The 16,352-nt window shown below is 48.8% G+C and overlaps 1 protein-coding gene across 1 annotated transcript in view; it reads right to left on the minus strand.

Moving 5' to 3' along the window:
• Positions 1-16,352, minus strand: part of LOC137439226 (ETS-related transcription factor Elf-1) — a 121,869-nt gene that overhangs the window by 44,628 nt on the left and 60,889 nt on the right. The window contains exon 4 of the mRNA XM_078767932.1: positions 9,077-9,281. Coding sequence (XP_078624058.1) covers positions 9,077-9,281 — 205 coding nt within the window. The remainder of the gene's footprint in view (positions 1-9,076; positions 9,282-16,352) is intronic.

The following is a 16,352-nucleotide window of genomic DNA, read 5'->3' on the forward strand; positions in this document are numbered from 1 at the left end:
AGCGCAGGAGGAGGAGCGTGGGGGGGGAGGAGGAGGCGCGGGGGGTGGAGGAGAGGCGGGGGGAGGGGGAGGAGGCGCGGGGGGAGGGGGGAGGAGGCGCGGGGGGTGGAGGAGAGGCGCGGGGGGAGGGGGAGGCGCGGGGAGGAGGCGCGGGGGGGGAGGAGGAGGCGCGGGGGGGGGGGAGGGGGCGCGGGGGGGAGGCGAGGGGGGAGGCGCGGGGGGGAGGTGGAGGCGCGGGGGGGGGAGGAGGCGCGGGGTGGGGGAGGAGGCGCGGGGGGGGGGGAGGAGGTGGGGGGGGGGGAGGTGCGGGGGGGGGAGGAGGTGCGGGGGGGGGAGGAGGTGCGGGGGGGGGAGGAGGTGCGGGGGGGGGGAGGAGGTGCGGGGGGGGGAGGAGGTGCGGGGGGGGGAGAGGAGGAGGCGAGGCTCCACACATGGCATTGTGCACATTTCACGGACACCCACAGGTAGGATGCGTGTGCATTTACATTGTTTTATCAAATGTAACGGATTCGTAGACGAAAGGCGTGACAGATGAACCGGTTTGAGCGAACATTCGCGGCAGGTCACACCGCGTGCCGCACACGGTTTCCGGATTTGCCGAGGATGCTGAAAGGTACCGACGGAAAGGGTGCACCGAACGAGGTGCCGAGATCCAAGACGAGGCTGGAGGAGCAGTGGGAGAAGAGAAGACATTAAGACGGAAACCTGAGCTTGGTCCGCGCTCGGACGTGGAATGCGGAAGGCAACGCGGACCTCGCAGTAATAAAAGAAAAGGAGAAAAGAAAAGTTCAAAGTTGTTTAAGAAACTTTGTGAAGTTCGTTCGCGGACTCTGAACGGTGGTCGCACGGAACGGGGGGTATCGCGGGAAAGCTCAGCACGAGTATCCATCCGCACCACGGTACGCTGCGAGCTCTTCGCTTCCTCCATGGCTCCGTCTGGCATCGTCGTGTGCGAAACCAAAAGTCATTCGAAGACCCCTCCCTCCCAACTTTACAACTACAGCCGACAAAGCGAGCACTCGCCAGGGTTCGTGCGCCATCCGCCGGCAGTCTTACCTGCTCGAACGAGAAGATGCAGCTGATTCCCGTCGGTCGCCGCCGCTAACTCGGTCGCCATGTTTCCCGTTATGTCCTGCTACCCCCAACCTCCCCTCCCCACCCCCTAACCTTCCGACTACCACCCACCGCCGTCCCAGCCTAGCCCCCTCGTTCCGAGCGCCGTCACCATCCCTCTTCGGGACATCGCGGTCTCGTTGTCCACGCGGTCCCCGCTAACTTGTTGCGACCTTCGTTTCGGACGCGGAAGCGCGTCGTGCGCAGCACGAACGGGCGCGAAACAATGTGCACACGTGGCTGGCGGTTTGAAGCTCGGACGGTCGGTGCACACGGTGAGGTCGTCGGGACGTGAACGGTTAACGCGAGTCGGTTTGAAATCGAACGTGTCCAACCGATGGAACCTTCCAGCAAATAGAACAAAAAGATCCACAAATAACTTCCGGACTTTACTGAGTGTGCGGTGGTGGATCAAGTGCGAGTGCGCTTTTGACATCGGCCATCGGAGAAAAAGAAAAATGCGCGAAGATCCAACACGGGGCGGAAATCCGTCAGTTTGACCCTTGCAAGTGTCTGGGGGTCGTGAAAGGTTAAAAGCATCGAATACGCGCTAAGAATGGCAGAACCGGAAGTGATCAAGGGCCAATCAGCGAGCGCTTCCTGTTTACGCCCTCGAGGTAGGTTGGGCTCTGAGGTTTCTCGAAAGTTTACAATGTGCGAGGAGCGAATGTTGTGCTTAGACATGGTCGAAGCGATCTGGCCCGCAGCACAACGGTAAAAGTAAAACTTCGCTTTGACGACAAAGGTCAAACACCTCAGCTCTTACGACATCATTTGCTTTTTAATTACAAACTGCGTTTTACTTTTGAAATCATGAGGGGAAAAAAAATACCAACAAGACGTAACTCACAAGCAAAGCCAAAGGAGTTTTTATTTGTACCAGGACATGATAGTGCCGTTTGACGCCGAAGAACGTACCTTCATGCAGCCGACCGAACGTGTGCTATCTTTGCGTTGGACAAAACCGACAGGTCAGTGTTCCCATCTGAGCCCCTGATGAGTAATGGAGAGAAGCTAAGTACATTGTCTACCAAAGTTTATGTAAAAGTACACGCGTGTCCACCAATGCCCACACAAAAGTACACCCATGTCCAGGAACACCGATGCAAAAGTACACCTGTGTCTACCAACGCCCACACAAAACTACACCCGTGTCCACCAACGCCCACGCAAAAGTACACCCGTGTCCACCAACGCCCACGCAAAAGTACACCCGTGTCTACCAACGCCCACACAAAACTACACCCGTGTCCACAAACGCCCATGCAAAAGTACACCCGTGTCCACCAACGCCCACGCAAAAGTACACCCGTGTCCACCAATGCCCACGCAAAAGTACACCCGTGTCCACCAATGCCCACTCAAAAGTACACCCATGTCCAGGAACACCCATGCAAAAGTACACCCGTGTCCACCACCGCCCACATAAAAGTACACCCGTGTCCACCAACGCCCACGTAAAAGTACACCCGTGTCCACCAACGCCTACGCAAAAGTACACCCGTGTCCACCAACGCCCACACAAAAGTACACCCGTGTCCACCAACGCCTACGCAAAAGTACACCCGTGTCCACCAACGCCCACACAAAAGTACACCCGTGTCCACCAATGCCCACGCAAAAGTACACCCGTGTCCCCCAACGCCCACGCAAAAGTACACCCGTGTCCACCAACGCCCACGTAAAAGTACACCCATGTCCACCAACGCCCACACAAAAGTACACCCGTGTCCACCAACGCCCACGCAAAAGTACACCCATGTCCACCAACGCCCACGCAAAAGTACACCCATGTCCACCACCGCCCACATAAAAGTACACCCATGTCCACCAACGCCCACGCAAAAGTACACCCGTGTCCACCAACGCCCACGTAAAAGTACACCCATGTCCACCAACGCCCACACAAAAGTACACCCGTGTCCACCAACGCCCACGCAAAAGTACACCCATGTCCACCACCGCCCACATAAAAGTACACCCATGTCCACCAACGCCCACGCAAAAGTACACCCGTGTCCACCAACGCCCACGCAAAAGTACACTCGTGTACACCAACGTCCACGTAAAAGTACACCCGTGTCCACCAACGCCCACGTAAAAGTACACCCATGACCACAAAAAAGTACACCCATGTCCACCAACGCCCACGTAAAAGTACACCCATGTCTGTCCACAAGCGTCCACAAAAAAGTACACCCATGTCCACTAATGCCCATGCAAAAGTACACGTCCATCAACGCCCATGGAAAAGTACACACATCACACATATCCACAAACGCCCAAGTAAACGTACGTATACCTGTGTCGACCAATGTCCACATAAAAGTACACACGCCCACGTGGTGGTACACACATGTCCACAAACGTCCATGTAAAAACAAATCCATGTCCACAAACGCCCACACAAAAGTACAACCACGTCCACCAAAGTCCCCATAAAAATACACATCCACGTAGTGGTACACACATGTCCACAAACGCCCACATAAAGGTATGTACACCCGTGTCCACAATCGCCCATGTAAAAGTACACCCATGTCCACAAATGCCCACACAAAAGTACACCAGTGTCCACAAACATCCACATAAGTTATGTAAAGTTCAATGACGTATACTACCATGTTTGTCCTGCACGTGATACGTGTACAAGCTCTTTAATGAGCCTTAGATCCCAGTAAAAAAATTTTTTTAATGTCAAATGGCAGGGAGGAGGCAAAGCTATATGTATATACAGACTTGGCATTTAATATGGAATATTTTTTTTTTCTTGACTTGGGTTTACTTTCTTAACTCAGTATATCAATCTGGTGAGTTTCTTTTACGCTTTGGTGATTTATTTGTTAAAAGAACCATGTCACTGATTGTCTGTCGCAGCAAGAAGTCAACAACAGGATTATATCACAGGTGGCGTGGCAAAATGTACGGACAGGTGCATTTGACGATTGGCTTCGCAGTCGGGTATACAAGGGTTGTTGCGTTCTGTATTAGTGGAAAACAACTGCTGCACGTCTCCAAAAGTTATTGCCGCTTCCTCTGGAGATGGTCCGTCAACTCGACAATGCTGTTTGTCATGGAGTGGTGGCTTTACGAAATTACGGCATGAAAGAGCGTGCTATTGCTCGGCAGTATGGCATCACTCAAGGTCAGGTGTCAATGATCCTGAAACGAAATGCTCAGAGGGGTGTCCCTACTCCAATACCGAGGCCAGGACGTCCCCGCAGAACCACAAGGAGGGATGATCGCCAGCTGCACCGGTTAGTCCGCAATGGCCGTACCAAGTCAGCTAATCGGCTTACGGCTGAGTGGCAGCAACTGACAAATGTGCCTGTATCCAGAAGGCGAGTCAACCAGCGACTGGTTCAAGCAGGCTATCGTGCCAGGCGTCCACTGAGAAAGCCACGCCTGACCAGACAACACCGCCAGCGCCGATTGCAGTGGGGCAGAGAGCACCGTCAATGGCAGCCAGGACACTGGAATCACGTGATCTTCAGTGACGAGTCTAGATTTCTGGTCGATTGTCAAGATGGCCACGTCCGAGTGCGCAGACAAGAGCATGAAGCCGACAACAAAGATTGTATAGTGCCAAGAGTCCAAGCTGGAGGTGGTGGGGTGACCGTTTGGGCTGCTTTTCATGCAGGGGGCAAAACTGACCTGGTTGTTCTGAATGGAAACCTGAACCAGTTCAAGTACAGGGCCTTTCTGGAAGAAACATTGTTTCCATTTGCTCGTGCAGCCTTTCGAGGAAACTTTGTCTTCCAAGATGACAATGCACGGCCTCATCGTGCTGGCATGATCCAACACTTTCTTGCTGACCGTGGTGTAGAGCATATGGAGTGGCCTGCCATGTCCCCGGATATGAATCCGATAGAGAACTTGTGGGCAGAATTAACGCGTCAAATCGACCACTTGGACCAGCAGCCTACCTCTGTGCGTGAAATGCAGCAGACTATTGTCACTGCATGGCAAGCGATTCCTGTCCAAACCTTGGCAAATCTCGTGAACAGCATGCCTCAACGTGTACGTGCTCTCCTGAATGCTCGTGGGGGTTACACGAGGTACTGAACTGTAATTTTACTGTCCGTAATCCCAGTCGTAATTTAACTTTTGTTTTTGTTAAAAAAAAATTTGGCTAATGTGCAAAATAAAGAGATACTTCTGGAAAACGTACAGAAGTTTAACACAGTACTGTCCATGAATTGAGTTCGATATCAGTTTACATCACTTTCAAGGATCAATTTATTTGTTTCGAAATGTCAAATGTGGTTTTTGTTTCTTTTAAAGGTCACATTAACAAAATCTAGAATAATTTCAACATAATTCCAATGAACTTTTGGTTCTAAGACATCTTGAAAAGTAAGTTCACCCCCACAAAAAAATATTCCATATTAAATGCCAAGTCTGTATATATATGTACATTGATTCACACACAAGTCAAGGATTTCAATAGTTTGTTTGATTAAAATCACAATTAATCTGAACATCACGCACACGACGAAGAAGAACCCACAGCCATTGCAATGCGGTAGGTACAGTCGATCACTCGAAAAGTTTACCGTTATCGGCTGTGGCGGGAATTCCTTGTGCAACATCGTTTAATCGATAAGCAATGGCTGTGAAATTTTCATGCAACAAAATATTATCGGCAATTGCTCAAGTCAATCGAACCATTCGTCTCTTCGTATCCGCCAACAAACCATCTTGACGAGAGCGTGCAATTGTACAAACTAGGCAGATGTGGCGAGTAAAGTCATGGTGGGAAGGTTTGGGCTCAGCAAAAAGGTCTTGCATATCATCAATGTGCAAGACCTATGCAGAAATGTCATGACGACTTGTATTTGCCCTCGACGCATGTGCTGCCACCCCTCCTCCCCCAACCTAATAACCCACATGGTACAAAATACGAGGCTAGGCCCAAGCAATTCCACTCCCTCAGCAAGCAGTCTGGGATTGGGGTGGGCAGAGGGATGGAGGACAACGCTGTTAATTTGTTCGATGCATTTAAGAGTCTGTAGCTAAGCCTCTCCAAAATTTCAACCAAGAGTCAACAAAAGCTTTTCTGCATAAACGATCTGATTACCTGTTCCAGTAAATTTAAATAAAACGAGGTTCCAGGGAACCTGATCTCAACTGGTCTATATCAATATGGTTAGAATATGCATAATAGAACCACAAACTATATAGTTTATATGTGCGTTTATATGTTTATATGTGTGTTTTCAAATATCTTTAAGTGGCAAAAGGCACAAGTTTCATCAAATTTAATCAGTATTAGTGAGTTTTAGAGCTTGGACGTCGTCCAAACTGATGTTTATGGGTCAAGTCATGTCATAGGTCACGACGAGGTCATTTTTCGGACATCGTCAAAACCCGTAATATATCTGTTGAGGTTTGTTACATACTGTCTACACACCAAGTTTCAGCTTTCTAGCTACATTAGGAAGTACCAGATTGACAAAAATTGATTTTTCAATATGGCCGCCCTGCCGCGCACAGCCGCCCATTTTTGGGCGTGCAATGCCAAAAAAAATTTTTTTTTTTTTTTGTGTACTGAATCGAGGCTCGTGAAAGAGCTAACATTTACTTCACAAACAAATCAACCAGACAAACAAAATATATACAAAGAGGGAGCGGAAGACAAGATGGGGAGAGAAGGGGAAGCACACAAACACAACATTTGAGAGCAGGGAGATGTGTGGGAGGGAGAGGGCTTCGGGGGAGGAGGCGTGGGAAGGGGGGGGGGGGGGGCGGGAGAAGTATAAAACACAAGGACACCAAGGACTTCCAGGACAGAAGTTGGTATTTCAAAAAAGTGGAATTGGGGTGAAATTAGCGGGGGTAGAAAAGATCAAGGTTTTGGATGGGGGAAGATAAGAGATGGTGGTGAACAGCTGTTTTAAAGACCTGGAGGGTGGAGTGGGATTGAAGAGAGTGAGGGTGTTTGTTCCAGAGGTGGGAGAAAAGAGGAATGAAGGAGTGAAGGTGAGCAGAGAGTCTTGATTTTGGCAGTTTAACCATAAGAGGGTTGCAGGCAGATCTTGTGCGACCTGTAGGAGTATTTGCGGGAGAGCCCAGAGAGATCTGGGGGAGCAAGGCCGGAGAGGAGTCGGTAGAAGATGGAAAGACCACCATGCAAATGCAATCCCAAACTAGTTTATGTCTTAAAGATGCTGCATAACAAGTTTCATCAAATTTCATCAATATTTGTGACTTTTAGAGCGTAGACGTCGAATTGTTTACAGACGACAGACAGAGACAGACAGACGACAGACGGACAACAGACAGACGACAGACGACGGACACTGGGTGTCGACAAAAATTCAGCTGGACATAGTCCAGTTGAGTTAACAAATAAAACCTATGTATCTTTAGGTGAACTGAAACAACAACATTTGATCACACTTGTCTGGAAGTCACCCTGATCCAACGAATGCATTTGGGCTCAAATAGAGGACGACTGAAAATTTGGCCAATGCCCTCGTGCAAGCATCGTGCTCAAATTATACGTTTACCTGCACATTCTCCCAAGCGCAGACAGCAAATTCAGTACGGTATATGGCAGCCAGAATTGCATTTCAAGCTAGTGATGGTGCAAGTTGTCGCTTTCGACGAATCTCTTCCCTTCGTTGGCGTGCTCACTAAACATCTTCTGCCTGTCCACGACATCACTCCTCCCTTGCCGCAGGGCTAAAAAATGGGTGGTGAGCGGGTGTGAGCTGGTGCCAATGAAGGGAAAAACCTGCATAGAGAAGCGATGAAAGTGATAGAGGTGTGTGCTCTACCTCTCCCACTCACTATTCCTATGAGCATCTTTGGCTGCAGGTGCAGTAAATGCAACATGAAGTCTGATGCACATAGGCACAGCAGACTGGCCAGGTCGGCGGTATGACGACGGCTGCCCTTGATGTCCAAAGTGGACACAGCTGTCTGCAGATGCTGTGCAGTGATGTCTGAATTGGTGCCACCACTGACTTTCATGGGCACATTTATCCACAATGTAGCGCTGTCCAGGTTGACCTACAGGTGCGGTTTCATATCCGTGTGTGTTAATAGCCTTATTTCATAGCCTTAGTCCCTGCATACATTTCTTGCGTGATCACACTCTACACCCCGACATAACAACGTTAATCAATCGGTAGTTGCTCGCACTCGAGTGACTAAATGTTCTTCTGACGTGTTCTTCTGACGTGTTCTTCTGACGTGTTCCTCAATGGTTTTTGAAATTTATACAGCCTCGTCAACTAGGTTTTAAAATCTCTTCAAGGTTCAATCTCCACCTCTGCCACCAAAGGTGGACAGGGGTTATGTTTTCATCCCTGTCTGCCTCACCGTCTGTCTGTGAACAGGATCCCAAAAAGTCATGGACAGATTCAGACAAAGCCTGGTGGACAGGTTGGCTTTGTGACATGGACAAATCGATTCCATTTTGGTGAAGACCTGGATCCGATAATTTCTTAAACTGACTTTTCTCCATTGAGAGATGGGGCCAAAAACGATATACTGTATAACATGATATCTCAAAATGTTGTGGATGCATGACAACAAACTTTGGTGGATGAGTTGAGTTGGTGACAAGAACAAGCCGATTAGATTTTGGATAAGGTCCTGGATGCAGATCCTCGTCAACTTTTCTGATCAGTGAGATCAGTGAGAGATCAGTGAGATACAAAATGTAAACTGTTCAGCCTGGCGGAGGTGTACGCTCGAACGAGTGTCGTTCTAGTTTTACACCTGCTTTTCCTTAAATATCACTTTATGCAAAGTGCCTTCAGATTTTATTCCAACATGAAAAGCACTATCCAAGAACTTGATTGGTTGAGACTAATAAAGAAGAAGGATAAGAAGGCCATGAGAATTTATATAAGAAAGTAAATGATGATACTTTTCACAATTGAATGAAAGAACGGTGACAAGCATGCAAGCAGCAGACTGGGGAAAGCAGGTGGCAATGCACAAGACAAACCTGTGTCGCAAACGATGTGTTCCTCGGCTACGATGAGCTCGTCCCCATCCTCAGGAGGTTCCTGCTTGATGGTTATTGTACTCCCCACAACACCTCCGCCGACCCCAAACGCGAACTGTTGTGCTGCCATGCCTGGCACCAGCTCAGACCTGTCTTCTGCACCCGGCAAGGCTTCTACAATGACAGCCGGGGCCTGGCTCGCCACCTGGAGGGATGGGAGAGGCAAGAGGGCATCGGAACAGATATGATGACAATGAAGAAGATATTATACGATTGTGGAATTCTTTATCAGGGTGGCAGGATGACCTAGAAGCACGCACACTCTCCTCCAGGCTGACTAGCCTGGGTTTGAATTCCAGCCCAACTATAAACTGTCATCGTGGTGTTTCCCAGGCAGGGCGGTTCATCCATGTCTGTGCCGTTCCTCGGATGGACGTTAAACTAGGCGTCCCATCTGCCAGCATTAGTTGGCGGACACTGAAGATGCCATGGTGTCTTTCATGAAGAGGAGGCGAACTATCGCCGGCATCATGAACAAATTCCAAATTCCTTCCCTAACGATGTAGTTGAGCCTGGTCGTGAAAAATCCACAACCAACCCTAAAAAACTTGGGAATAATTATGGCCATTGAAGAAGAAGAAAAAGAAGAAGAAGGATGTGGAAGAAGAAAAAGAAGACTAATACAATAGGGTGAACGTTTTCAAAATGAAATCAAGGAAAACAAGTTTTGTCAGCATGTACCAAATCATCATTGCAAGACTGAGATTTTGGCCACTTTAACGAAATATGCTCGTTTATTTCATCAAGAGGCAAAGAGAGATGCCCATCCTCTTGTTTTCCTCGATGAGGCTTACGTTACCAAAAGTGGCGTTTTGGGACAAATCCTATTTTCGACGACATGAATGATCTCTGCTTCCCCAGATAACACTCTATGCCACGTTGCAGAGTCTAAATCATATAGCTCATCCAGTTTGACATCAGAACAACAAGCAGGCCGCAGCGGCACTATTAATTAGCAAACAAAGATTAGAAAGTGGTTTGCAGCATGGCCGATTACTTTTCACCACGGTATGTCCCACCGCCTGGGTGCAAATTTAGAAAGAGGTTAGCAAAAATGAAAGATGATCACACCGCCAGGGATTGCCACTTTGAAGGAGAGTGCCTTCAGCAATGGAATCAAGTTTGTACCAAATTACCAAAGCATCAAAATTAACTTTTTCTACTGCTCGAAGAATTTATATCGAGTATGGAAAAGATTAAGGAAGGTGTATGCCTGAAGTGTAACTTTGTTGAGTGCAATGAAAATAATTACGATAAAGCGCTCATCATCGAAGAAGCCAGATCTTCGCTGTATACATCGCTAATCGTCTGTCAAACCAAACCATTCCATATCAACCGTTTCATTGGAGTGCTTGTTCGAGTGCTTAAGCCAGCTGGTGAGCCTTCCACAAGCTGCTTGTAATGGAACACACCACCATTTCACCATTCTCTTACCTTTCCATTTGCCTTATTTGTCTTTTTGCTTATATATTTGTAATGACTGTTTGCGCATAGTCATTTTCTCCCAATTCATAAAACTTATAAACACACCAGCCACCACCTGTCATGGGGAATGACAAGGGAAGTGGTAGGAGGAGGGAGGGAGGGGAAGAGAATGTGGGTGGGTGGATAATGGGTGAGGGATCGGTGGATAAGGGGTGAGGGGGGGGGAGGAAGGGAGGGGTGGGGAGGGTAAAGGAAGGGGTTGGGGAGAGTAAAGGGAGAGGGTGGGGAGGGTAAAGGGAGAGGGTGGGGAGGGTAAAGGGAGAGGGTGGGGAGGGTAAAGGGAGAGGGTGGGGAGGGTAAAGGGAGAGGGTGGGGAGGGTAAAGGGAGAGGGTGGGGAGGGTAAAGGGAGAGGGTGGGGAGGGTAAAGGGAGAGGGTGGGGAGGGTAAAGGGAGAGGGTGGGGAGGGTAAAGGGAGAGGGTGGGGAGGGTAAAGTCAGAGGGTGGGGAGAGTAAAGGGAGAGGGTGGGGATGATAAAGGGAGGGGGTGCGGAGAGTAAAGGGAGGGGGAGGGAGGAGGAGGTAGGGGGGAGGGAGAGAAAGATGGAGGTGAAGAGTGAGGGAGGGGAAGCGGAGGAGAATGGGAGGGAAAGGGGACGAGAAAGGGAGGAGGGAGGGAAGAAAAGGAGAGGGGATGGGAGTCCAGGGGGAGGCGGCAGGGGAAGGGGTGGGAGGACACAGGAGTAGGGTGGGTGAAGGCAAGGGAAGGGGTGGGAGGAGGCAGGGGAAGGGGTGGGAGGAGGCAGGGGAAGGGGTGGGAGGAGGCAGGGGAAGGCGTGGGAGGAGGCAGTAGAAGGTGTGGGAGGAGGCAGGGGAAAAGGTGGGAGGAGGCAGGGGAAGGGGTGGGAGGAGGCAGGGGAAGGCGTGGGAGGAGGCAGGTGAAGGGGTGGGAGGAGGCAGGGGAAGAGGTGGGAGGAGGCAGGGGAAGAGGTGGGAGGAGGCAGGGGAAGGGGTGGGAGGAGGCAGGGGAAGGGGTGGGAGGAGGTAGGCGAAGGGGTGGGAGGAGATAGTGGAAGGGGTGGGAGGAGGCAGGTGAAGGGGTGGGAGTCTGGAGGGAGTGGGTGTAGGGTGGGTGGAGGGAGAGGAAGGAATGGTTGGGATGAGGGAGGGGAAGGGGTTGAAGGAGGGACCTTTGCTAGTAAAAAAAATAAAATAAAATTGCACACTAGATTTCACAACTGCTTCAAACATGGTTCATGACAATAGACTTTAGGAAGCCAGTCGGAATCCCACCACATTTTATACAAGCACGAGGCTTTCAATCGAGAAAGACAAATGTGGTCACTCGAAATCTCAACATATCAAAAGGCATCATTTGCACAGTTACCCCGAGAGGGGAAACCCCTGCGAGCCAACCAAATTTCGCTGACCATGAAATCATGCGACAGTCAAACAAAATGCTCGTTCAACTCAGGTTTACCAGTTGAACACTAAATTTTGCTCCAACCTGCAGGTATCCATTTAGACGATGGAAGGATGAAGAAATAAGCAAAAGCGAACTTATTACATGTCATAAGGAAGAGAAATGAAGGTTAAATCAGAAAATAAGTAACAATGAAAATGATCAACTTGCCATATTTTGGAAACTTCAGTGGAAGCAGAGCAAACAAACAATACAGAACTCGTGACAATAATCCATGGCAATGAGTATAAGCAAGAAACTGAAGTGTCAGAAGCAAAGCCTTGCCCAACAGGCAAAACGGAAGTAGGGGGAGGGGTGGGGGCGAGTTACAGAACACGTGAATGCTTGGGAAGGAAGAAAACACCCCTACTGATATAGCATGCACACACAAAAGTTAGTGGAAGTGTAAAATATTTAATCGGGGGTAGTTGGATAGCCTAGACTGAGGTACACACACTCGCCTCTAAGCCATCTAGCTCAAGTTCAAATCTGATTAGCTGGTGGAATCTAAATGCCAGCATTCATTGGTGGAATTTAGAGATCCCACAGTGTCCTTCGCAAAGAGTAGGCGAGCTATCGCAGGCACTCCGGCAAAATTCCAAATTTTTGCACATGGCACATGGTAGAGAGCTCTCTGCTCATGAGCACATGGCACTCTGCCAAGTTGAGAAGTTTACGTTTTGTATCCCACTGATAGGCTGGATCTGGATTCGGACCTGATCCAAAATCGAATCGGCTTGTTCTCGTTACCCAACCAACTCATCCACCAAGTTTAGTCATAACTCGTCCATAACTTTTTTAAATATCATGTTGTATATAAAATATCATGTTTCACCCGATCTCTCAATGGTGAAGAATCACTTAAAAATTAAATAATTATTGTAGCCGAATCCCTATTCAGATCTTCACCAAAATCGAAACGATTAGTCCTTTTCACACACACACAACCTCTCCACCAAGTTTCGTCCAAATCCGTTCACAACTTTTTGAGATATCCTGCTATATATCATTTTTGGCCAGATCACTGAATAGTGAAGGATCTCTTAAAAAATTATACGAACTGTATCCGGATCTGGATCTTCACCAAAATCGAATCATTTCGTCATTGTGACATACGCTACACATCTCCGCCAAATTTCGTCCGAATCCGTGAACAACTTTTTGAGATATTTTGTTCAAAAACAAACAAACAAACAAAGACAGGGGTGAAAATATAACCTCAATCCACCTTTGGTGGCGGAGGTAACAATAGCCAGAAACTGATCAACATCGGCGATCTCGCGAGATCTCGGAGACGGTGGGAGGGATTTTCGAAGCTCCACACGGTCTCCACGTTTTTCGAAGTTAAGTCTGTTCACAATTGTATTTTGTCGAAACTGTATTTATCTTTCGGTGTGTGAAGTTATTGTGTGCAACTTTGGTTGTTTCTCGGTGTTTATCTTTCATAAATTGATCGTCTGTTTGCCGTGTCGTGTCTTGAGGCCTTGTACAGTGTGCACTGTACAACCTTGAGGCTTTGTTTTTCTCTCAGTGGTCCGTCGTTTGTGATCCAATAACTTTCGTTCTCTGTATTCCCAGGCTTTTCACCCATAGCCTACTTCCTTGTGTAAATCTCAACTCAAAAAAAACAAAAAAAAAAAAAAAAAAAAAAAAAAAACACAATATTTCCTTCTCTGTTCTCATTCGTTTATTCATTCTTATTCGTTCGTTCGTTCTTCGACCACGTGTTTCTCCCCCATTTCCCCAGATAGTTTTCACTCATTAACCTTCAATGTTTACACTTTCCCCTCAAGTTATGTATTCCGTCATATTTTATAACACCTTTTTCTTCTTCTTTAAAAGGCTGCTTTCGACTTGCTCACCAAATCAATTCATCCCCAAAAAAATATCCATCTCCTATAGTGCCTTTTTTCTACATTCCCTAAACTCTCCTGCACTCCATCCTCCATCCAGCGTCCTTAAACGTATTTTTAACTCGAAGGTCACAAGAAACTCATTTTGCAATAAATGTTCGTTTCCCATAAATCGTACACTTTCAAAAATGCAATCTCACCCCTCCCCTCCAAATCTTCCCCATAACCCCTCCCCTCCAAATCTTCCCCATCACCCCTCCCCTCCTAATCTTCCCCATCACCCATCCCTTTCAAATCTCCCCCCTTGCCCCCTCCCTCCTAAACTACCCCCTCACCCCTCCCCGCCAAGACGCCCCCTCGCCCCTCCCCTCCTAGACTCCTGCCTCACCCCTCCCATCCAAATCTCCCCCATATCCCATCCCTTTCAAATCCCTCCCCTTGTCCCTTCCCTCCCAAACTCCCCCCTCACCCCTCCCCTTCAAATCTCCCCACCCTCATTGCTTCTCAATTTCCCCCCTCTCACTCCCCCTCCTCAAAGCGTCCTCCCCGCTTCTTCCCCCTTCAAACTCTCACCTCCATCTCCCCCAACCTTCTGCCTCGCTCTTCCCCCTCCTCAAATAACACCTCATTGTGGCTCACCCAATCACCATCAAACCTTTTGTCCGCCCCATCCTTCCCTTTCTCCGAGCTATTCTGAAATCTCTGACACACCTTCAACAGCTCTCCCTATCTCTTCCACCTCTTCCACATCTTACCCTACCCCTCCTCCCCCCTGTTCTGTATCTGATGCTCCCCCTTCCTCTTCATTAACGGTATGGACCTCAAACATCCGGGGCCTTCGTTCAAACTTAACTGATCTCTCCATACAGGTTGCTTCTGTCAAACCAGACGTGATCTGCTTAACAGAAACTTTCCTCCTTTATGATGTCTCTGATTCCATAGTATCTCTCCCGGGCTACTCCCTCCTCCGGTATGATAGACCTGAGCCTCGTCCTGGAGGCGGGGTTGCTATCTTTATCAAAAACTCTCTTCCTCACTCGCCCTGCACTGCACTCTCTCCACCTCACCCCCAGGAATACCTCTGGCTACGGCTTCCCCTTCGCTCCCACCTCTTGTTCATATGTGTGTTGTACCGTCCACCAAACAGTGATGACTCCATCTACATCTCGCTGTCTGATGATATGGACCAACTTCTATCTACTCATCCCAACTCTCTCTTCCTCATATGTGGTGATTTCAACTGTCATCATGCCAGTTGGCTGGGTGTGGGTACCTCTCTCACCAGCCATGGCTCCTCAGCAAAGGACTTCTGCGACTCACTGGGACTGACACAATCTGTCAATTTCCCGACCCGGATCTCAGTCAACGGAACATCTTCTCTTCTGGACTTGGTTATGACTAACTTCCCTGAAAATGTCTGCTGCTCTTCTTCTGCTCCGATCGGATCATCTGATCATGTCCTTGTTAAAGTGGACATCTCTCTGACCATCCTCAGGGAGCCTGCTCAGCGTCGACGAGTCTGGCATTTCACTCAGGCCAACTGGCACGGTCTTCAAGCAGCCATCAATCATCTGGACTGGTCTCCCATCTCTACCACCTCTGACATCAACTCATCCTGGGAATTCTTCCAAAGTAAATTGCTCTCTCTCATGCACAGATTTATCCCATCTCGTCTTCAGTTGTCATACCCTTCCTCCCGTCCATGGTACACGGAATCTTGTGGTGAGGCTGTTGCCCAGAAACAACTTGCCTTCGTCTCCTGGAAAGCAAATCCAACGGAAGGAAATCTCATTTCCTTTCACAAAGCCCAAAACAAGTGTGTGTCCACCCTCAGGAGAGCCAGGAAACAATATCTCTCCGTTCTCAAGACCGAACTCTCTTATCTGTCTCCCTCTTCCAAATCCTGGTGGCGTCTGGTCAAATCCGTTTCTGGTGTTTGTTCCCCCTCCATCCCCTCCCTTACCTCAAACGGCTACACAGCTGACTCCGCACGTGAAAAAGCTGAATGCCTCAACTCTGTGTTTGCCTCTAAATCTTGTGTCCCAAACCCATCCCTCTCTGTACCCACCATACCCAGTCGTACCCTGCTGCTCCTGGACTCCGTGTCCTTTCCTCCTGACAAGGTGGAAAAGTTTCTGTCAACCCTCGACTCTGATTCTGCAACTGGACCCGACGGCATCAGCCCACGGGTCCTAAAATCCTGCTCTGCTGCTCTATCTCACCCTCTCTCTGTTCTCTTCACCCTCTCTTTTGCTCAAGGTCAACTGCCATCTGCTTGGAAATCAGCCAACATCACCGCTTTGCACAAAAAAGGTGCAAAAACAGATCCTAGCAACTACAGACCAATCAGCCTTCTCCCAATTATCAGCAAAGTCATGGAATCCATCATTGCTTCGAATATGAAATCTTTCCTCTTCTCCAATGGCTTGATCTCTGATCATCAATTTGGTTTCAGACCAGGTCACTCTACTCTGGACA

The sequence above is a fragment of the Myxine glutinosa genome, chromosome 14 (assembly GCF_964187855.1).
Source record: "Myxine glutinosa chromosome 14, kmMyxGlut1.1, whole genome shotgun sequence".
Lineage (NCBI taxonomy): Eukaryota > Metazoa > Chordata > Myxini > Myxiniformes > Myxinidae > Myxine > Myxine glutinosa.